The sequence below is a fragment of the Saccopteryx bilineata genome, chromosome 6, assembly GCF_036850765.1.
Source record: "Saccopteryx bilineata isolate mSacBil1 chromosome 6, mSacBil1_pri_phased_curated, whole genome shotgun sequence".
NCBI lineage: Eukaryota > Metazoa > Chordata > Mammalia > Chiroptera > Emballonuridae > Saccopteryx > Saccopteryx bilineata.
In genome coordinates this window covers 111,819,640-111,842,000 of record NC_089495.1, presented here as the reverse complement: position 1 = coordinate 111,842,000, position 22,361 = coordinate 111,819,640, and the positions used below count along the sequence as shown (strand labels likewise).

Sequence of the window (22,361 nt, the reverse complement as noted above, 5' to 3'; positions counted from 1 at the left end):
TGCCCTTGTGGTTCCTGGAGGCCATGATCTATGTTATCAGTGAGCAACCTTTGGAGAATAACCTATGATAATTACTAATATGTTCTAGATGTTTACTGCCTTCTATGTACTATGCTGAGCCTTTTCATACATTGTATCACTTTCCTTATTTAACCCTGTGAGGTAAATACTCTCCTCATGCAGATGAAAACGTTTTTCAAACCTACAAATGTATTTCTCAAGATCAATCAGCTAAATTAACATTGTAACATTGTAAAGCTAGGAGCTGAACTCAGCCCTTCTGATGCTAAAGCCTTGGCTTTTATTTATTGGCCTAAGTAAAAGTAACAAACCCTTTATTAAAAATGATACCTAACTTTCAACTCATCTCAGACATAGAGATGGCTTAACTTAGTTTAAATGTTTAACAGTGTGGCACTTCTCAAGTGACATTAAATAAGACAACTTCCCTATGCCTTCCCTTTTCCTGTGTTTCCCCTTCTCTAGAGATTCCATTACCATTGACTACACAGAACATCTGGTATGGGTCAACGGTTGTCATATGAAAAACACCACAGAGAGGCTTTCTTCTCCTCCTCGGTTTTTTAACTGAAAGTAAAATAATACTTTTACTCTGGATTGGAAGAAGTTATCCACTAATCTATATGTTCACATAAAAGACACTGATAAACAATCTAGAAATGTTGATAATAGTGGAGAAAGGCTAAGATTTGGGAGGCCCCAAAAACATACCCCATAGGCGTCACTTTCCAGTGCCTGTGTGGGCTCTACAAGATGGTTGGGAAATCTCAGCTCATTGCAATGTGAAGTGGTGTTTTCTTCACCTTGGTGAACTCTGGCTTGTTAGATGTCTTAGTGATTTCTTTCCCTCATACCTACGTGTATGGCTGCATGGCCGTGTGGGAAAATAAGAGCCCTGTTTGGAAAGCTCACCCTCTGTTTCATCACCTAGAATCTTGATGGAAGATGTGGAAGACCTTATCCGCCAGCAGACTTCCAACGGCACAGTCAGCCCCCGGGCCTCCTCCTCATACTATGAAAATTATCACTCACTAAATGAAGTAAGCCAACACCTTTCTCTCCCAAATTACGATTTTCATTTAACCAGCATTTGTATTTCAGCGAGAGGAAATTATTAAAGCCTCATAATTGGAGGAAGAGGGTAAAAAATATCACACGTAGGTTGATCATACAGTGGCAATTCATCCTTTTGTAGACATCTTCCCAGGGAAGAGTGTATCATATTGGTAAACTGCCTCTAAGCAGGCTCTTTGTACACAGCTAAAAGTATCTCTAACTGTTAGGAGTACCACTGCATGCCACAGAATGGCAGAATATAAAACATAGGGCCTTTTTACTGAAACTGCCACAAAATAAATTAACAGTCTAATTAATTATGTCCTTTTGGACCATAACCTTAATTCTACTCTGATTGAATAATTGCCACATTATCTCAGTGAATTAAATAAATGTATTCACTTACATTTAGTACACTATAAATAACTCCATTTTCATCCCTTTAGGAACCTATTAAATGGATGTTGATGTTGATGATGATATCTGTGTTTTAATCTTACAGAAATTAATTTTTTTCTTTCAGTACTTAACAGGTTCCAATTTTTCTAGAAGGAGCTTGAGGCAAATCTCAGTATTCAGTTGACATAAGTTTCACATAACACTCATTTCTCCACATCTGTAGTTGAAGAGGTAAAGCCCTTGGAGGACTTTCTTTGTTACATAGTGTTCTCCAAGGAATAAAAATCTTTGGTGCCTTTTATTCTTTGGTAAGAGTATGCTGCTACATTGTTTAATATAAGCATTTTTATCATCTTGGGCTATGTGCCCAGAAACTAGTAAAAACTATATCCGTGTTTTTAAGACATTTAAGACAAATAATAAAACTCAACTTTCTATTTAATCTTCAAAAGCATCTCTCCCTTTGCAGTTAGTTAAACCAGAACCCAATCTGTTTCTAGAATCAACATGCCTGGCTGATTGACAGGGGCCTTGGAATGGCATCTCCCTCCTTTTCTTCTCCTCCCTTGCTTCTGCCTATCTTACCTAGACGACCTCCCTCCAGTATCCATCATCAGCATCCATAAGTGCCTAAGCAAATACGGTGCCCAGAGTTGAGAGGCCAGGTAGGAATAGAGGAGAGAAATACACCACTGCTGTGCTGAGTTCAGTAGGAAGAGGAAACTGCCTTTACTGGAAGTATTTTTAAACATTTAAAAAATATTTTTAAATTATTTTGTTCAAAAAAGCTATTTTTTCTTACTCTATCCCTAGGAAACAGTTGGAAACACATAAGAGAGGAGGAGAAAAAATACATGACTATATTAGCTTGCCAAACACTGTGTTAGTCTGCCATAACAAAGTACCACCCTCTGGGGCTTACAGAACAGAACTTTACCGTCTCACGGTTCTGGAGGCTGGATGCTGACAATCAAAGTATCAGCAGCATTTCTGTCCCCTGAGGCGTCTCTCCTTGACTTGCAGGTGGCGGCCTTCTTGCTGTGTCCTCACATGGCCTTTTCCTTGTGTGCACATCCTTGAGCCTCGGTATGTCTCAATCTCCACTTCTTAGAAGGATTAGGACCCACACTAATGGCCTTGTTTAAACTTCATCACCTCTTTAAAGGCCTTGACTCTAAATACAGTCACATTTTAAGGTACTGGAAGTTATGGGCTTCAACATAGCATTTTGTGGGGAAAACACAATTCATAACAATGACATTCCAGGAAATATTTTGGGCCTCTCCTCCCTCCCACCCCCAATCCTGTCTAGGAGGGTTCATAAGAACCATGGTAATCTCGCTCTCAGAAAACCCCTCCACATCCGCCTTCCCCTTCAGCACTGATCCCTCTCTCAGCCCGCAACTCAGGGTGGGCAGAACATGTTTATTTGTCACTGACCCTCAGTGGGAAATCTTTATAATACACTAGAGGGAGAAAAGCAAATGGCCAAAAATACTTCTTAAAACGAATGGCAAAAGAAGAGAGTTTCTCAAAGGATGCTACCTTCATTACCCTAGGTGGCATTGTGAAATGAACCAAGGCTTCTGGCAAGCTGCCTTCATCAACACAGCACCCCCTGGTGGAGGAAATCCACTGGAACTCAAAATAGTTGTATGCAGCTGTTCTCTCAGGTTTATTCATTCCTTTTAGGGCAACACAGTAAGCAGAGGCCACTGAGGAAGTCCCTGATGACTAAATCCCCACACCTCAGACAGTGCAGCACTGGGACTTGGCAAGGAGGCCTCCCAGGAGTATCTGAATTCCCAGCAAAGGACGACCACTCACATGTACCACTCACCCTGGTTACTAAGAGCATGCAGGGTACATGGTACTCAAGTTCCAATCAGCTAGGATTTCTACCTGAAATTACCTCTAGAAAAGTCTCCAGAAGTAAGGCCAACAGTTGGTTATGCCCACTTCAGAAGGGACAAAAGTTTAATTATGGCCCCTGAGACATTGGTCTTCATTCAAACATGGTAACATTTCATCTTGCAACACCTGCTTTGAAGTGGATGATGCTAGCCTGAAGTCAGACCTGGAATTTATTTATTTGTCCTCGCACTATAATCTTGACAGAATCCCACATACCTCTATACTTTCATCTCAGAGACAGATCCAGAATCAAATTCCTTCTCAAGGTAGAAGAGAATTTTTTCCTCCAGCTTGTCTCCACCTTTGCCTCTCATCATTTCACAGACTTTGTTGTGAACACACAGGTCTCTGGCAGGAAATAATGGCACTGCCTTTTATCCTGTGCAAAGACGGTGCCTAGAGCTTCCTTAGATGACTCTTAAAGAGTGAATTAAAAAAAAAAGTGCCATATAAAAGTGAACTTGTGAATGAACGGAGAAGAGGATTTCACACACATAAGCATGGATTCAATATGATAATCCTTTAAAAATAACTCTTAGGAGACATACTTTAAAGACGAACTTTTCCTACTTTGTCATAAGTTTCTCCAGTTCTTTTCTACTCTTTCTCTAAACCTTAATACTTTTCAAAACTTTAATTTTATTGATTTTTCCTAAACAGCAGAAACACCTTGCCCCAAGTGTTTTAATTCCTCATTTTTTCTACATTCAGAGATTTTAGAGGGCTCTCCTGCCCTTGAAGAAGCTGTCTGCTTCCTTTGGTCAGGAAAATGCCTCGAACTTGCTCTGTAACTGACTGCTTATTTCCACTTTGATAGATCTATTCTTGGATAGATGTTATAACTGAGCGCTATCCTGACATGGTTGAGAAAATCTACATTGGATCCTCATATGAGAAGCGCCCACTTTATGTTTTAAAGGTATGTTACGGGGAGAGTCATTGATCTTTTGACTTTGGAGAGTGTTAATTCAACCAGTGGTGCTTGTTGTAATCTGGATTTCGTTTCTTTGAAATTTGTATTATAAGTGTTCCACCACTTTAATACTCAGCTATTTAGAGTTAATTTTTTTTTCTTTTCTAATGCAGTATTGGTCTATGAGTTGAAACTTCAGTTTTAGAATCAACTCTCTCTTTTATGTGACATAGATAAGCCATGTAGCTTTCCTAAACTTCAGGGTTTATTGTCATAAAATGAGCGGGTGGTCTAGATTATCTTTCAAGTCCTTGTTTAATTTATACCATCACTGCCACCTCAGACTGGCTTACTTAGGAAGGAGGAAAAGAGAGAGAGTGAATCTGTCACTGGACACACACTGACACTGGAGCAGGTTTTGGAACCAAAGAAAGAGCTGAATAACCAAACCCAGGGAAGGATGAGAACCAGGGAAACACCAGGGTCCTGGTGTTAGGGCTGATGGGATAGCTGAATAACCAAACCCAGGGAAGGATGAGGACCAGGGAAACACTAGGGTCCTGGTGTTAGGGCTGATGTGATAGCTGAATAACCAAACCCAGGGAAGTATGAGGACCAGGGAAACACTAGGGTCCTGGCGTTAGGGCTGATGGGATAGCTGAATAACCAAACCCAGGGAAGGATGAGGACCAGGGAAACACTAGGGTCCTGGCGTTAGGGCTGATGGGATAGCTGAATAACCAAACCCAGGGAAGGATGAGGACCAGGGAAACACTAGGGTCCTGGCGTTAGGGCTGATGTGACAGCTTCTGCTCCAATCACCACTTATTTGCTTATTTATTTTCAGTTAAATAAATCGGCCTCAATAAAGGTAAGTACGGCCACAGGAAGAAATTATGGGAGCCATGAAACCATACTAATTCCTGCCTGTTAATTGCTAATTCTGTGTGTGTGTGTGTGTGTGTGTATCTCACAAAAATTAGGGGATATTTCAAAATGAATATGAAGTGATAAAATACCCCCTAATTTTTGTAAGCAGAACATTTTTTTAATTAAATAGAAGCTATTGAAAAATTTTAACCACTGAAAAAATATTTTATTTAACAATATTTGATTTACATATAGTTTCCCAACATCACCTAAATTGTGATAGGTGAGCCTGTTTTGGTCAACCAGATCAGCTTTTAAGTCTGGACTTCTGAGTTTTACTTTGTTCTGACAGAAACTTGCAGTGCATTCTCAAGACAGACATATGAAGCACTGGGTCTTCTTGGAGGTTGAGCTGGTCAGATTGGATCCGTGTAATCATGGCATACCCACCCATGACATTTGCTATCAGCCATGATGTGTGTACTCTTTGGAACTCATGTTTCTGGGACCTAGATGTACATGTTGGAAAGCTGTGCTTCCTTCATGCTTTAGTCCCAAGCATGGAGACTTGGCCAAGGATGCTCATATCATGAACTAATGTGAGTGTCTGGGGTTCTCCCATCTTTCCAGAATTAGGACCAGTACCAAGAGAGCTTGCTTAGCATAGACAGAAGGTAACTCATTCAGACAACTCAGGAATTTTTATTAAATTGAATAGATTAGGCCCTGGCCAGCTGGCTCAGTGGTAGAACGTTGGCCCAGTGTGTGGAAGTACTGGATTCAATTCTGGGCCAGGGCACACAGAAGAAGCACCCATCTGCTTCTCCATCCTTCCTCCTCTCCTTTCTCTCTATCTCTCTCTTCCCCTCCCACAGACAAAGCTCCATTGGAGCAAAGTTGTCCCAGGTGCTGAGGAAGGCTCCATGGTCTCCACCTCAGGCTCTAGAATGGATCCGGTTGCAAGGGAGCAATGCTCCAGATGTGCAGAGCATTGCTCCCTAGTGGGCATGTCGGATGGATCCTGGTCGGGCACCTGTGGGAGTCTGTCTCTCTGCCTCCCTGCTTCTCACTTCAGAAAAATACAAAAAAAAAGAAAGAGAGAGAGAGAGAGAGAAAGAAAGAAAGAAAAAATATATATAATATATAATAGATTAAATCAGCCAGGCAGTTCTCTTCCTCATACAGTTTATTTACCTCTTTATGGTCAGTGCATATGACTTTCTCATTTGCTTTCTCATTGAATATCACTCTTTCCCAGTTAGTTAAGAAAAATCCTCCTTGGGTCATTCATATGGCAGCCTATAAAAATCTAATGCTCTCTTTTTATGCTTGGAATTTCAACCCCACATATTTGTTTGATTTTACAACATTCTTCTCCCTTCCCTCCACACTCTAAAATTGTGTTATAACTAATTTTTCAAAGCAAATAAAGTATGATGATTTTGTTTGGAGGTGTGTTTGAGAATTCTTCTGAAGACAATGAAAGCTACTGTTGGGGAAAATTTCCTTTTTCCAGAAACTTGACAGCTTGCACTAAGCCCCAAGACTGTGAATCAGAACAAGGCTTCCATCCCCAGATCTGGGGGTGACAAGTTTGTGTGAAGTTAGATGTGTGCTTCTTTTTGTGTGAAATAGGAAAATAGTCTACACATAAAGAGTGTGCGCCCTGGGACACTGGTGAGGTCATCCACACTTACCTTTGGCACTACTGCCTTACCTTTCCCAAACCTTTTACTGCCCCGCACTGCCCGCAGAGAATTGCCCACCAAGACAGACCTGTTCACCTAGTTTACCTCTACTGCAGTGAAGAGTGCCTGAAGCACTGGTTCTCTGGTCTTTGCTTCTACAGTTTGTCCGTAAAGTCATGGTACACTTTTGACCGGTCACAGGAAAACAACAAAAGATGATAGAAATATGAAATCTGCACCAAATAAAAGGAAAACCCTCCCAGTTTCTGTAGGATGATGTGGCAGCATGTGCGCATGCACAGATGATGATGTAACACCATGTATACAGCGGAGCAGCCCACGGCCATGCCAGTCGAGATGTGGATGGTACAGAGGAAAGTTCAGTGTGTTCTGTGGCTCGCTAAATTCGAATCCATGACCAAAGTACAACGTGAATATCAGCGTGTTTATAACGAAGCACCACCACATAGGAATAACATTACTTGGTGGGATAAGCAGTTGAAGCAAACCGGCAGTTTTGTGGAGAAACCCCGTTCTGGTAGGCCATCAGTCAGTGACGAGTCTGTAGAGGCTATACAGGATAGCTACCTAAGGAACCCTAAAAATTCTGTGCGTGAGCCCATATCGAACTGCACTGAATAGGTATGAAACTGGGAGAGTTTTCCTTTTATTTGGTGCAGATTTCACATTTCTATCGTCTTTTGTTGCTTTCCTGTGACCGGTCAAAAGTGCACCATGACTTTACGAACACACTGTTTATTTCCACAGGCAGCACTGATATGACTAGTTAGATTTTCAGAAATAAAAGAGCTTTACATCAAGAGTCCTGGTTTCAAGCCTTAATTCTGACTCTTACCAGCTATGTGACTTCAGTAATCTCAACTTTTCACCTTTGTCTCACCAGCTTTCCATTTTTCTTGGACTTCTCAAAGGAATTCAAATAATAATATATGTATCTTAGATTTGTTAAAAGGGTTAAATTTAAGTCCAATTAAATGGAAGGTATTATCCTGAGACTTCTCATTATTACTTTATTTTTGGTTTTCTTTGGGCAGGTTTCTAGAAAGCAGCAAACAGCCAAAAACGCTGTGTGGATTGACTGCGGAATCCATGCCAGAGAATGGATCTCTCCAGCTTTCTGCTTGTGGTTCATAAACTATGTGAGTACAGTATTCACGTTCTCTTAAACCAGAGTTTCTCAGTATGTGGCCTGAGACCACCTTGTCAAAATCATCTGTAGTGTTTATTAAATGCATTTCCCCAGGTCACATCCTAGAATTCATGACTAAAAATCTCTGAAGCTGAGGCTTAGAGACGTACAATTCTCACAAGCTTTCCAGGGGACTTTTATGCATATATTTGCCTATCATAACTTCAAGCATTTTAATTGCCTTAATGAGTGCCAGCCTTTTCCTTCCTACATTTTATTTATTTATTTATTTAATATTTTATTTATTCACTTTTAGAGAGAGAGAAAGATAAAATAGAAAGAGAAAAGGGGGAAAGGAGCAGGAAGCATCAACTCCCATATATGCCTTGACCAGGCAAGTTCGGGGTTTTGAACTGGCGACCTCAGACATTCCAGGTCGATGCTTTTATCTACAGGTCAGGCTCCTTCCTACATTTTTAGCTAGGGCTAAACACTAGAAAATTATTAAGAAACAGTACACAATTACAATATTTTTACAAGTAGAAGAAAGAACTGAAGCAATTACCTAAATTGAGTTTCAATTCATTTCTTCTTCTTTTGGTTGGAATTATCCAGACATCTTTTGCCATATTCTGCTCTTGGAAATTAAACATAAACTGCAACATTACTAAGCAGATCATATTTTTGTATATATCATAATAAGGAGCCTTGTGCCTGAAGAAGGTCTTGGCATCAAAAAATCCATAGATAAGACAAAGAATATAATAAAAATAAAAATTATAATGACTAGCCCTATCCTCCTGGAAGAGGAGAGGCACTGGAAATCCAGTTAATGATCCATCATGCCTAAATGATAGACCACGAACTCTACATTTCTAAGCTTAACCTCAACTCCATTATAGTGAGTTTCTCCCATGGCCATCCTCTGAGTCTCAGAAATGATTCTCTTCCTGATCCTTAGGTCCAAAATATGGCCATGGACAACGACAAGAAAGGCTAGGAGGAACCACTCAACAATCTGACTTCTTCATTTCTTCTCCTTCTACTTCTCTTACTCCTTATACATGATATGCATGCTTTCATTTTCTTGTCCTCAGCAGATTTCCAGTTCTTGGATATATTTGCTCTATTCTCCTATCTTGCCTATCTCTCCTTCGGCATCACCTTTCTTCATCTTTCCTCTCACTTTCTTCGAGTAGGACAGTGATTACAATTATGTTACTTATTTTGTTGCTAACGCATTCCTTCTGCAAATATTTATTTATTGTATTTTGTGGGTTAGGCATAATTTCTTCAGCCACCTACCTCATTCAAAGTGATTGATTCATTAGATAAAAAACCATAACAGCCCTGGCCAGTTGGCTCAGTGGTAGAGCGTCGGCCTGGCGTGCAGGAGTCCTGGGTTCGATTCCCGACCAGTGCACACAGGAAAAGCGCCCATCTGCTTCTCCACCCCTCCCTCTCTCCTTCCTCTCTGTCTCTCTCTTCCCCTCCCGCAGCCAAGGCTCCATTGGAGCAAAGTTGGCCCAGGCACTGAGGATGGCTCTGTGGCCTCTGCCTCAGGCGCTAGAATGGCTCTGATTGCGGCAGAGCGACGCCCCAGATGGGCAGAGCATCGCCCTCTGGTGGGCATGCCGGGTGAATCCCAGTCGGGCACATGCGGGAGTCTGTCTGACTGCCTCCGCATTTCCAGCTTCAGAAAAATACAAAAAAAAACCCCCAAAAAACAACAAAAAAAACCCCATAACACTAAATGTATTTCTAGAATACTGTGAAAACTCATTGGATACCACATGGCACATAGATCACAAATTGATAGGAAATAATTATCAGATTCATGAACATGTTCAACTTGGCTAAAACTGTTATTTGAAAAAAATTATATCTTTAAGCATTGTTGATGGTACTAAGTCAGAATTACAAGGCTTGTAGAATTTTTGAGTAACCTTACTTTGGTGACATGATTAGATATCTAGATTGCATGCTTTTGAAGTCCAGACAACTGGATAAATCTCTAATATGAAAAGATTTTAATAATGCATTTACCAAGTTAATTAAGAAAATTTCTTAAATTTCTCCATATTGATGTAATCCCGCTGTAATCCTCAAAAAGCCTGAAGAGAAACACAAATTTGCCCAATTGCCAAGTACAATCAAGTCTTACCCTTAGTCGGTCAGAAAAATATCCAAGGACCTGAGGATAACATTATCTAGCTGATCCATTCAGGCCACATTTCATCAGGGTTTATTTCTCCACTTACAGGCAGCAAGAAGGCCCCTTACTACACAGTTTTCCTCTCCCCTCCCTTTTCTAAGGCTATATCTCAGCTCTCACTCATCCCTTCTGTTTGGAGCACTGTTTATTAGGCACAAAATTTCAGGGCTAACATTGATCACAAGCCTAACTTATTGATGAAACTCCCATCTTGCCACTGAGAAAGGTAGGAAGGAAATAGAGTGAAGCAGACAAAAAAATCTACCATACTACATCTATTAAAACATCACCAAACATTGTAAAATTGTAGAAATTAAAATGATCAATGAGTTGTTATTTTGAAATAAATGAGGTCTCTAACCTTTTTTTAATAAATGCTATACTATTCTTGATAGATGACTCCAAAATAAATTTAAAAATATATAGCACAAAAATGTATTTAACTAGTTGCTCAATTATTTTTTAAATTTTATTTAGAAAATTAAATTTATGAGGTGTTATATGAACTCTTATTGATCAATGTTGCTCAACTAGTTAAAAGATTGCTTTGTGCCTGACCAGGTGGTGGTGCAGTGGATAGAGTGTTGGACTGGGACATGGAGGACCCAGGTTTGAAACCCCGAGGTCGCCACCTTGAGCGCAGGCTCATCTGGCTTGAGCATGGGCTCACCAGCTTGAGCACAAGGTTGCTGGCTTGAGGATGGGATCATAGACATGACCCCATGGTTACTGGTTTGAGTCCAAAGGTCGCTGGCTTGAGCCCCAGGTCACTGGCTTGACCAAGGGGTCACTCGATCTGTTGTAGCCCCAGGGTCAAGGCACATATGAAAAAGCAATCAATGAACAACTATCTGTACCTCTCTCTGACTCTCTCTCTCTGTCTTAAAAAAAAAATTGCTTCTTTTATTCTATAAAATTTGCTTCCTTTTCAGTAAGCTTTCATTTCTCACCCATAGTAGATTTAAAAAGTAACTTGTACTCTTTCTTTCTTTTCTCCTATATTTCATAAGTGGTTATCTATTGCAAAAAATATATAATATGACTCATGATTGTTTTAGTGAAATATGAAAAGAGTATTTTAAATAGAGAAAATGATAAAGTTTTTGCTATAGCTAAGGTGAGACTTAAAAGACATTTTTCTTTTTTCAATTAATATAAACCATTTTTAAGGTTTTTTGAGTCAAGTGTAAGGCAACAAATAATTGTAAACTGATCCACAAGTTAAATTGTAGCAATGATGCCACAATGAAAATTTTACACCAAAGGTTAGTCCTAGATGAAATTTTTCAACCAGCTGAAATTTCCCTTGTGGTTATCCTGCCTCTATACTTGATTATTTTGGGGTGTACTCCTTACTCATCAGAATGAGGATGTCATTGGATCGTGTTGAAATATATGACCCTAAGGTCAAGACAAGAGCAGTGTCAGATGATGCCTATTGGAAACTTACAGGTAGTACCTAGGAAAAGCTACCACTGATTTTAAAGCTAAATGATCTAATCCTTAGAAAACACACTCTTGTAGCAAAAATTTAGCTCCACAAGTTATAAAGATAATGTAGAAAATACCACTAGTCCTGTCTGGACATGAAACAAGGTTAGTTAAAGCTCTGATAGATATAAATTATTGAAAAAGGAGCAGTTATTTGCTTCCTTAAATTTTTGTAGTAGGCTCTATGGATTTAATAAATAATTCTTTTTGTTTTTCAAAGGAAATTTTAGAAAATGTACGGTTCTGTTTTCTGCCTCCATTAATAGGAAGACGATGTGTCCCATTTCCAAGGTGTTTACCACCACTTAGCAGGTTAGCACCCTAAATCAGTCTTTCCAGTAGCTGATATTCTTTCTGTAAGTTAAATTTGCAAATCTTAGCATGCCAAATGACTTTAAAAAAAAAACACATAAAAGAAACAGACCTCATTTACAAGAACTTAAAAGAGATGTTGTTAAACATATTTGGTTTAATTTGTAGGTAACTCAATTCTATGGGGAAGAAATTTCATATACCAATCTTCTGAAGCACATGGATTTCTATGTTATGCCAGTAGTTAATGTGGATGGTTATGACTATACCTGGAAAAAGGTAGGTGAAGGCAAAGAAGAGAAATCTTGCCCTCTTCTGGGAATATAGAATACACAGGCTGAATATTCATAAAATCCTAAATCTTGGCACGTTTCATTATGAAAAAGTTAATTCTCATTATGGAAATGTTCAACCATATATGAGTATAAATAATGTATAGTAAACTCCTATGTACATGTTAGAAAGCTTCAGAAATAATCAACTCAAAACCAACCTTTTTTTGTCTTTATGCTCAACCTGCTTCTACCTAATCCATATTATTATTATTATTATTATTATTATTATTATTTGTGACAGAAACAGAGAAAGGGACAGATAGGGACAGGCAGGAAGGAAGGGACAGAGAAAAGAAGCATCAGTTCTTCACTGCAGCACCTTAGTTGTTCATCGATTGTTTTCTCATATGTGCCTTGACCGAGGGGCTACAGCAGAGCAAGTGGCCTCTTGCTCAAGCCAGCAACCTTGGGTTAAAGACAGCAACCTTGAGCATCAATCCAGTCTATGATCCCATGCTCAAGCCAGTGACCCCATGCTCAAGCTGGTGAGCCCATGCTCAAGCCAGCGACCTCGGGGTTTCGAACTTGGGTCCTCTGCATCCCAGTTCAATGCTCTATGCACTGCACCACTACCTAGTCAGGCTAACCTATATTATTTTGAAGCAGCTCTCAGATATCATATTATTTCACCAGTAAATATTTCAATATGCATCTCTAAAAGAGCTCTTTAAAAAAATAACCAGAATACAATTATATATAAAAATTAACAGTACTTACTGAAAATAAAAGATTTAATCAATATTTAAGTATCCAATTGTATCATAACATTTTAATAAGTTTCTTTGATTGAGGATCCAAATAAGGCTAGTATGTGGTGATTGGCTTATATGTCTTTTAATTCTATTATAATCCATAGATGCTCTCACTCTTGATCCTCCTTGCAATTTATTCATTGAACAAAAGAGTTTCATATTGTCTGAATTTGCTAGTTAAATTTTGCCATGTTGTAATTTAACCTATGCTTCTGTCCTCTGCGTTTTCTAAAACTTGATATTTGGGTTCTCAAGACTTAATCGGATTCAAGATTGACTTATGACAAGACCTCTTCTTTGTGATAGTGTGTTCTCACATCACTATGTGTACAATATCTAGTTGTGACTCTTTTTGAGATAGTATAAACCATTAATGCACAATGCCTAGGTCCATTTATTTTTACGAGGAGTTCTTTGAATAGCATTTGATTTGTAAAATCATAAATTGCAATTTAGAACAGACTTCTAATTGAACTTTTATTCTGATACGTAAATTTAAACCTTAGGACCCTTTAACTCAGTGGTAATCAACCTGGTCCCTACCGCCCACTAGTGGGTGTTCCAGCTTTCATGGTGGGCAGTAGCGAAGCAACCAAAGTATAAATAAAAAGATAGATTTAACTATAGTAAGTTGTTTTATAAAGATTTAGTTTGCCAAACAATGAAAATCTGACATAAAGTACTTGGTAAGTAATTATTATTATTCTATGCTTTAACTTGCTGTAACTCTGCTTTATAAATTTTATAAAGTAAAGTTACTTCCCTACTTTATAAATCACCATTACTGTGGAACCGGTGGATGGTCAGAAAATTTTACTACTAACAGATACAAAAGTGGGCGGTAGGTATAAAAAGGTTGACTACCCCTGCTTTAACTCAATCATGAGCATGAGTATCCTGATCAATCTCATCTATACTGGAAACTATTATCAATAGTTTTTCTAGTCTATCAATATCATGATTCATGTAAAATTACTCAAGCAATATGAAGTACATTTCTTTCTAATTTAATGAGGGGCACATAAAAACATAACTAAGTGCATATCAGTGTAAATACTAAGAAAAATGGGATAATTTTAGTGATTAGAAAGATGGGATTATACAGGAATAGTTTCATGTAGGAGGAAATTTATACAGAAGAGATGAGAATAGAAATTGATGAAAAAATCATCTTATGTGAGAGAAATACTGTGAATAAAAGTTTGCAGGTAGAGGTGGACAAGTCTTAAACTAAGTAAATGAGAAATATTTAGAATAGCACATAATACTAATTTGGTATTCAGTAAATGGTCACATTTATATATTGATATTACAATAAATGTATGCATCATTTGAATCACAGTGGAATTTAGACACCTTTTAGATGTTCCTACTTTTTAGCTGTCCTTGTGTCTAAACTCTGCCAATTAGTTCCTGCAGTTTGAGAGTCTAATTTCTCCAGAGAAATTGTTGCTACCAAACCTCAAGCCAGGGTGTGAAAGCAGACGGGGTGGCTTGGTAGGAGGGCTGGTGAGAATGAGAAAAGAGTGCCACATCACCCCAACGTTAGAACTTGCAGTCCGTATAACTATTTACATGATCGAATTTCCTAGTTTGCCTCCAAAATACAATGAGGAATTTGCAAACCAGAGACAAATCAGTACAATCAAAGGAGCCATCAGGCTAGGAATCTTCCCAGCTCTGTCCCATGTCGCTTTTAGAAAGTGTTAAATTCAATTTAAAGGGAGCATTGAAACTTTGACTCACAATATTGTTATTATAATCATCAAACTTGCTGAGACTAAATCTTAACTATTCCCACCACAAAAATATGAACAATTGTGTGATACTATAAAGGTGCTAAATCAATCGCTATAGTAATGGCAATCATATAACAATATGTGAATGTATCAAATCAGCATCTTGTATACCTCAAATTTTCTCAATGTTAGATGCCAAAGATATCTCAATTAAAAAAGAAATGCATGACTCCTAGTTTTAATTTAAACTGAAACACAAAGTTGTTTTTCTTTTCTTAGAAGGGAACTCAAGATGACAATGAATAAAATTAAAGGAAACAAAACCAAACAAGAAGGCCAACAAGCAGACTAGCAAAAACAAGTGAAAATAGCACTTGACTGGGTTAAAATTGATCAAATGTTGTGATGTTGTTCAGTCAAACGAAAGCAGTCTGAGGGACTATGACTGGGACCTGGCTGGGTAGAAACGGGAGCAGTGCAGGAAGAACGCTGTGCAGACGACAAGATGAAGGGAGGGGACCTGACTGCAGGAGAGAGGCGCAGCCCTGGTCACGTGGGTTTCAAAAGTCATGTCTTTCCTTAAACCGCAAGCACGGCCACCCTGGTTATCTGTATCTTGTTTACTTAGGATCGAATGTGGAGAAAGAACCGTTCTTTTCATGAAAACAATCTTTGCATTGGAACAGACCTAAACAGGAACTTTGCTTCCAAACACTGGTGTGGTAGGTTGTTTGTTTTACTTTGAGGGATGTCTCTTCACGAAAAAAGTGATATTCAGAAAGAAAGCCTCATTATATGCTGAGTGAAATAAGTACATCAGAAAAAACTAAGAACTATTTGATTTTATACATAGATGGGACATAAAAATGAGACTCAGAGACATGGACAAGAATGTGATGGTGGGGGAGGCAGGATGGAGAGGGAGGGGGGAGGGGGAGGGGAGGAGCACAAAGAAAACCAGATAGAAGGTGAGGAGGACAATTGGACTTTGGGTGAGGGGTATGCAACATAATCAAATGCCAAAATAATCTGGAGGTGTTTTCTCTGAACATATGTACCCTGATTTATCAATGTCACCCCATTAAAATTAATAATAATAAAAAAGAAAGCCTCATTAATTAAAACTAATTAGAGGGGAGACCTATCTGAATCAGGAAATAATTTAAATAATAAACACTTTATAGTTAAATGCAATGTTGTGACTATTGACTAGGGTCAGCCAGTTACCTTAACCTCTCTTATGTTATTTCCTCATCTTTAAAAGGAGGAAGTTAGACCAGTTCTTTAAGGTCCCATCTGGCTACAAAATTCTAAAATTCTATTTTTCTAGAATAATAAGAAAGGGACTGTTAAATGTCCTGCTTTAATAAACAAATAATTTTATTCCTAGGATAGCAGAGACCAGGGTGGTGTGGGTACCTTTCATTTTTAATTGCATAGGTAAATGTGTACTTGTATGGTGCTTGGAAATATTTTCTTTTATGTTAACTACTCATTTTCTTAACCAATGCTTTCTTTTATAAATATCAGAAAGATAAAGTTACACCTAGCACAGTGGGAGTTTATCATTCCTTGATTTGAATGAGGTGCTCAGTGAATATTGACTTAAGCATTCAAAAACATTGTCCGCTCTCAGGGAGATAGGTGCTAGTTCACTCTCCAGGCTCCTGTTATATTATTTTAGGCACTATATTTGAGAAACAGTTACAGAATGAAATAACACTGAATAGTAAAATTGAATTATCTACATTTTGCAAAGTGGGTGCAGGTGGATCCTTGGGAACTACAAGAGGACAAAGTTGTTGTCACCACAGAAAGGTCCTCTTCTTCCCACTTCTTTGCCCTATACCATCCTATGACAATGGTCTTACATATTTTCTTTTTTAAAAAAAAAGAAGTGAAAATGTGTACTTTTGAGCATTTCATTATTCCAGAGTGCACAGGAAACACCACACAACAGAACACTGCTTTCTTTCCTTATTTTCATTCCCATCCTGGTTAGGGAGTCAGGGAAGCAGCAGTTAATATAAAACAGACCTGAACAAGTAAGACTGATGGTTACGAAGTGCTGAGCAGTTCACATAGTTTAACTCCCAGATTTCATCAGGAAAATATCATGAATGGAGAACCTAGGCTTTCAAAAGAAAGTTAAAGCCCTGGTCATCTGACTCAGTGGAGAGTCTTGGCCCAGCATACAGACATCCCAAGTTCAATCCCCATTCAGGGCACACATGACAAGCAACCATCTGCTTCTCATCCCCTCTCTCTCCCCCTTCTCTCTCTCTTGCCTTCTAGTAGCCGGTGGCTCAGCTGGTTCAAACATCCACCCAGGGCGCTGAGAATAACTCAGCTGATTCAAGCATGGGCCCCAGACAAGGGTTACCAGTAGGATTCCCATCGGGGCACATGTGAGAGTCTGTCTCTCTATTTCCCCTCTTCTCACTTAAAAATAAATAAATGAATAAGTAAATAAATAAACAAAATAAAAATAGGCTAAGTCCCTTGTGGAAGAGCACAGAGCGAGAAAATGGCAGAGCTGGGCTGTAAAGCCACATTGACCAGCTCCAATTTATTGAAATTCTTGTATATCTGACACTCACTCTTCAGTTATAAATTCTCTTTTTGAACTTCTTATTTTTTCTTCCCGTTCTTGTAACCAAAATTCATGTTCGGTGGCTTGCTGCAATGAAAGCCAAGGTTGTGAGACAATGCTAGTGCAAAAGGAAAGGCCCTTCAACTCCTCACGTCCTCTCCCACGTTTAGCCCCATATACTATTCTCTAGAACTATATATAAAAGAGGGAAAGGCCAGTAGTATTCAAAGTTAACCACACTATCAAAAGTAGTTTGTCCAATCACATTGTTGGTTAAAAATTAAAATAAATAAAATATTTGGTTGGGTTTTTTTTTTCATTTTTCCGAAGCTGGAAACGGGAGAGGCAGTCAGACAGACTCCCGCACGCGCCCAACCGGGATCCACCCGGCATGCCCACCAGGGGGCGATGCTCTGCCCATCTGGGGCGCTGCTCTGTTGCATCCAGAGCCATTCTAGCACCTGAGGCAGAGGCCACAGAGCCATCCTCAGTGCCCAGGCCATCTTTGCTCCAATGGAGCCTCGGCTGCAGGAGGGGAAGAGAGAGACAGAGAGGAAGGAGAGGGGGAGGGGTGGAGAAGCAGATGGGTGCTTCTCCTGTGTGCTCTGGCTGGGAATCAAACCCGGGACTCCTACACACCAGACCGACACTCTACCACTGAGCCAACCAGCCAGGGAAAACAAATAAAATATTTGGAAAGGTCTTGGATGTTCAGTACATTCCCTTGTGGGAAAAAGAATATTTAACATTCAAGTTGCTTCTGCTGCAAATAACAGGAAGAAAGCAGAGCCAGCGTAAATAAGAAAGGCAGATCCTATAAGGATAATGGAGCAGCCCAACATCCGAAGGGCAAGGATGCAGCTGGTACTCAGAAACAGGCTAGAATGGGGCCTGCAGTAGTGCAGGGGCTCAATGCTCAATGACTCTTTTCTCTCCCCATCTCATCTCTGTGATACACACTGGCCTTTTTGATTCCCATTCCAGACGATGATAATGAGGACACTGATGATGATGATGATGATGACAATAACAAGAAACAACAAACAGTAAATACTTAGTTTATGCCAGGCACTGTGCAAAGCACTTTATATGCATAAGTTCATTGAATCCTCATTAAATCCTCATTCAATGGAAATTTTTCTTATTTAGCACATGAGGAAATTGAGGTATGGAAAGCTTGAAAAACTTTACCCAAAGCTGAGATTAGAATCAAGTGATTAACACTATGTCACATAAGACACTTATTGTATAGGATGATTACCAATGTTTAACTTGCATCTCTTAAAATAATGGCATTTACTTCATAGGGTTGCCATGAGGATGAAATAAAATATTTTGTGTCGATCTTTGTAGAGTCCTTGACCTACAACATGTGCTCTATGGGTGTCAGCTGGCAGTGTTGTTGTTGTTACCTTCTTTGTTCGAAAGAAAGCTGGACTGAGACTAGAATCTTCATCTCAATTTCAGGTTATCAGTGGATGGATTCAGATTTTCAGAACATGAGTTAAGAAGCCAATTCAGAATCAATAAACTGTTTCCAGGGAGGAATAATTTTTGGTCAGAAGTTGCTCCCTGGGGATACATCCCAGTGGAGTAGGGACAGAAAAGAGAGTGTTGGGAGGCAGGTTAACATTTGAAGTAATATATACTATCATATAATCTTTGAAGGGATTGAATAAACATCATTTTATTTACTAAAGCAGGTTAGCAAGTTAGAAGTAGCACTGAAAGCAGCCTTGCCTATTCTGACTTTCCAAATGAGACTTCTTTTTTATAGGCTATATTGACTAGTAATTTTGAAGAATACATTAAAAACACACTTATAATGGGTTAAAAGAAACCTGGGGTTTATTTTGCTCCCGCAACCAGATTTTTGGAGACAGGCTAGCATTTCTGAGACTCTCTTAGGTTGCCAGAGGCAGCCCCGAGATAGCAGCTATTGGAGTTTCTGCTATGAGGGCATATATAAATAATTGACTTCAAAAGGAACATAAACAACATTTTGTGGACATAATAACTATGCTATATACATAGCTCTAATTCATTACCTAAAAATATGCCATAAGTACTAGGAGAAGACATACTTGTAAGAAAAATCACTGTGTGCTCCTCATAATTCCAGTCTATCAATTCCATCGCAGAGAAAGGTGCATCTAGTTTCTCGTGCTCAGAAATCTACTGTGGACCTTACCCTGAGTCGGAGCCAGAAGTGAAGGCAGTGGCTAATTTCTTGAGAAGAAATATCAATCATATTAAAGCCTATATTGCTATGCATTCATATTCTCAGAAGATAGTGTTTCCATATTCCTACAATAGGAGCAGAAGCAAAGACCATGAGGAACTGGTAAGTGCTGCTTACTTATTTTTATCAACTAGCATTTCAGAAATAAAGTAATTCTTAGTTCAAGAATCAAAATTTCCTCTAGAGTTTTGGTCCAACTCTACAGGAGTAATCCAGGGTCAGGGTTCACTAAAAGAACATAAAGAATGGAAACCTTACCCAAATGGGCTCTGTATGAAAAGTTGACGCTCCTTGAAGGTCAGGAGGGAACCATTCCACCTGGAAGTGATCTACATATAAAGCCATATGAGCAAGGACTAGGACAAGAGTCTCTGGAATTGTGTATCTGCTTTGTGATCGCTAGCTTTCAACAATAGTCACCACAGATCAAGTCCCAGCACAACACTGATCAGTTTGATATTAGCATTAGGAGTTGTCTGCATGCCGACCTTCCTGTCCCCCACAGTCCTATGAAAAGCACTTCCAGTTGCAGCATTAAGGTAATAGCACCCACCACACACACTTTTTTTGGAATGCAGTGTACAATACAGTGAAGAGAAAGGAATGATAACATGCTATTGACCCAAGGGACAGATACAATTCCAGCCAACCATTGAAAGATAGGATTTCTATAGATGGACAGGGAAGGGAAGATGTTCCAAGCTAAGGAAATGGTGTTCCCCACAGGAAGTATGTTTAAGGGATTGTGAGGGCACCAAGGTAAAGGGTACCCCATCAGAAAGTAGGTGAGGTCAGCTTGTGAAGGTAAGGTAGCTTGTTTGAATGTCAGAATAAATTTGCATTTTACCCTGTAGAAAATGAGGTCGCATTCAAACTTTTATTTTAAACAAAGAAATGGTACAATGTCATACCCACTGAGAATCCTGTGTCATTCAAGAGTGTGACCATGAATACAATCAACATCAGAAAAGATATGGGTAAGCTAGAAAAAATGTAGAGAAACAAGAGACTTAGTTATCAACCTTGCTTTATATCATAGAAAATATCTTTTATATTGGATGAGTCTTTGGGAGTTATAGACGTTTTACACAGAATAAAATTGAGTTTCTGAGAAGGAAATCCGTTATGCTTAGTTATAATTCTGTTTAGAGAAGTTGGATTTCAAATTTGGTGATAATTTTATCTAGGTGTGGGAAAACCCCAAGTTGTTTGCCTTTGAAATATAGTTGTACATTATTTTATAAAATAAATAAATTCCTAAGAAAGGCAGGCGAATTCTTTTTTTCTCAAGTTAAATAAAATTTTCAAGGTATTGAAAGAATTAATGCTTAGCGTCACCCAATTGAGAATTCCATAAAGCAAAAAACATTCTTTTGAAGTTAATTTATTTTTCTTGATTTACCTTTTGAATAAATGCAGAGTTTTCATATATAGTTTTTACAACTTTATTGAGATATAATTGACATATAAGATTATGTACATTTAAGGTGCACAGTGTGATCATTTGATACACATATATATTGTGAAATGATTAGCATAATAAAGTGAGCTAGCACATCTATCGCCTGACATAATTCAATTTTTTCTTTTTGTGGCAAGGACATGTAAAATCTGTTCTTTAAGCAACTTCCAAGTTTATAAGACAATATTGTTGCCTATAGTCCCCATGCTGTACATTAGATTCCTAAGACTTACTCATCTTATTATTGGAAGTTTGCATCCTTTAACCAACATCTCCCCATCTCCTGCCCCCCAGCTCTGGCAACCACTATCCTGCTCTTTCTTCATATATAGAGTTTGAGTCAATTAACCTATGATTGGTTCTTTTTTTTTTTTTTTTTTAACAGAGAGAGAGTCAGAGAGGGATAGATAGGGACAGACAGAATGGAGAGAGATGAGAAGCATCAATCATCAGTTTTTCGTTGCGAGACCTTAGTTGTTCATTGATTGCTCTCTCATATGTGCCTAGACTGCAGGCCTTCAGCAGACCAAGTAACCCCTTGCTTGAGCCAGCGACCTTGGGTCCAAGCCAGTGAGCCTTGCTCAAACCAGATGAGCCTGGGCTCAAGCTGGAGACCTCTGGGTTTCGAACCTGGGTCCTCCGCGTCCCAGTCCAACACTATCCACTGCACCACTGCCTGGTCAGACCCTATGATTGGTTCTTATAGACACTTCTATCTGTCCTGTCTTAAAGCTATACATTAACTGAAATCTCATATCCTGTTGATTCCAGTCTCTAGTGGCCAGTCAAGCGGTCCATGCTATTGAGCGTACTGGTAAAGGCGCCAGATACACACATGGCAGTGGCTCAGAAAGTTTATGTAAGTATTTCTTCCTAAGATCTTGAATAACGGTGAGGTATTAAGACAAATCTGTGTGTTTGGTTTTTCTCTGTGGATTTAATTTTTCTAAATGGCATCTTTAAACAAGGTCACATGTAAAACAAGTGGATTGTAACAATTATACATGGAAACATAATAGCTATGACAGAGCTGAAGGAGGTATACTAACAAGTGAATATTTTAAAAAGAGGCCAAAATGATCATTTAAAAATTATGCTCATTGCTACAGAGTAGGGATTATAGGATTGGCTCATACTAGAGTGAAGCCGAAAAGGTCATAAAGGGTCAAAAGAATATGTAAGATGCCCAGGGCTGCCAAGTAAGATTGT

At 38.9% G+C, this 22,361-nt stretch overlaps 1 protein-coding gene across 1 annotated transcript in view; it reads left to right on the top strand.

Annotated features, from left to right (window-relative positions):
- The window catches only part of CPB2 (carboxypeptidase B2), a 39,593-nt gene that overhangs the window by 13,260 nt on the left and 3,972 nt on the right, over positions 1 to 22,361 (top strand). The window contains exons 4-10 of the mRNA XM_066237218.1: positions 953 to 1,061; positions 4,208 to 4,309; positions 7,917 to 8,021; positions 12,198 to 12,308; positions 15,484 to 15,577; positions 19,590 to 19,792; positions 21,924 to 22,011. Coding sequence (XP_066093315.1) covers positions 953 to 1,061; positions 4,208 to 4,309; positions 7,917 to 8,021; positions 12,198 to 12,308; positions 15,484 to 15,577; positions 19,590 to 19,792; positions 21,924 to 22,011 — 812 coding nt within the window. The remainder of the gene's footprint in view (positions 1 to 952; positions 1,062 to 4,207; positions 4,310 to 7,916; positions 8,022 to 12,197; positions 12,309 to 15,483; positions 15,578 to 19,589; positions 19,793 to 21,923; positions 22,012 to 22,361) is intronic.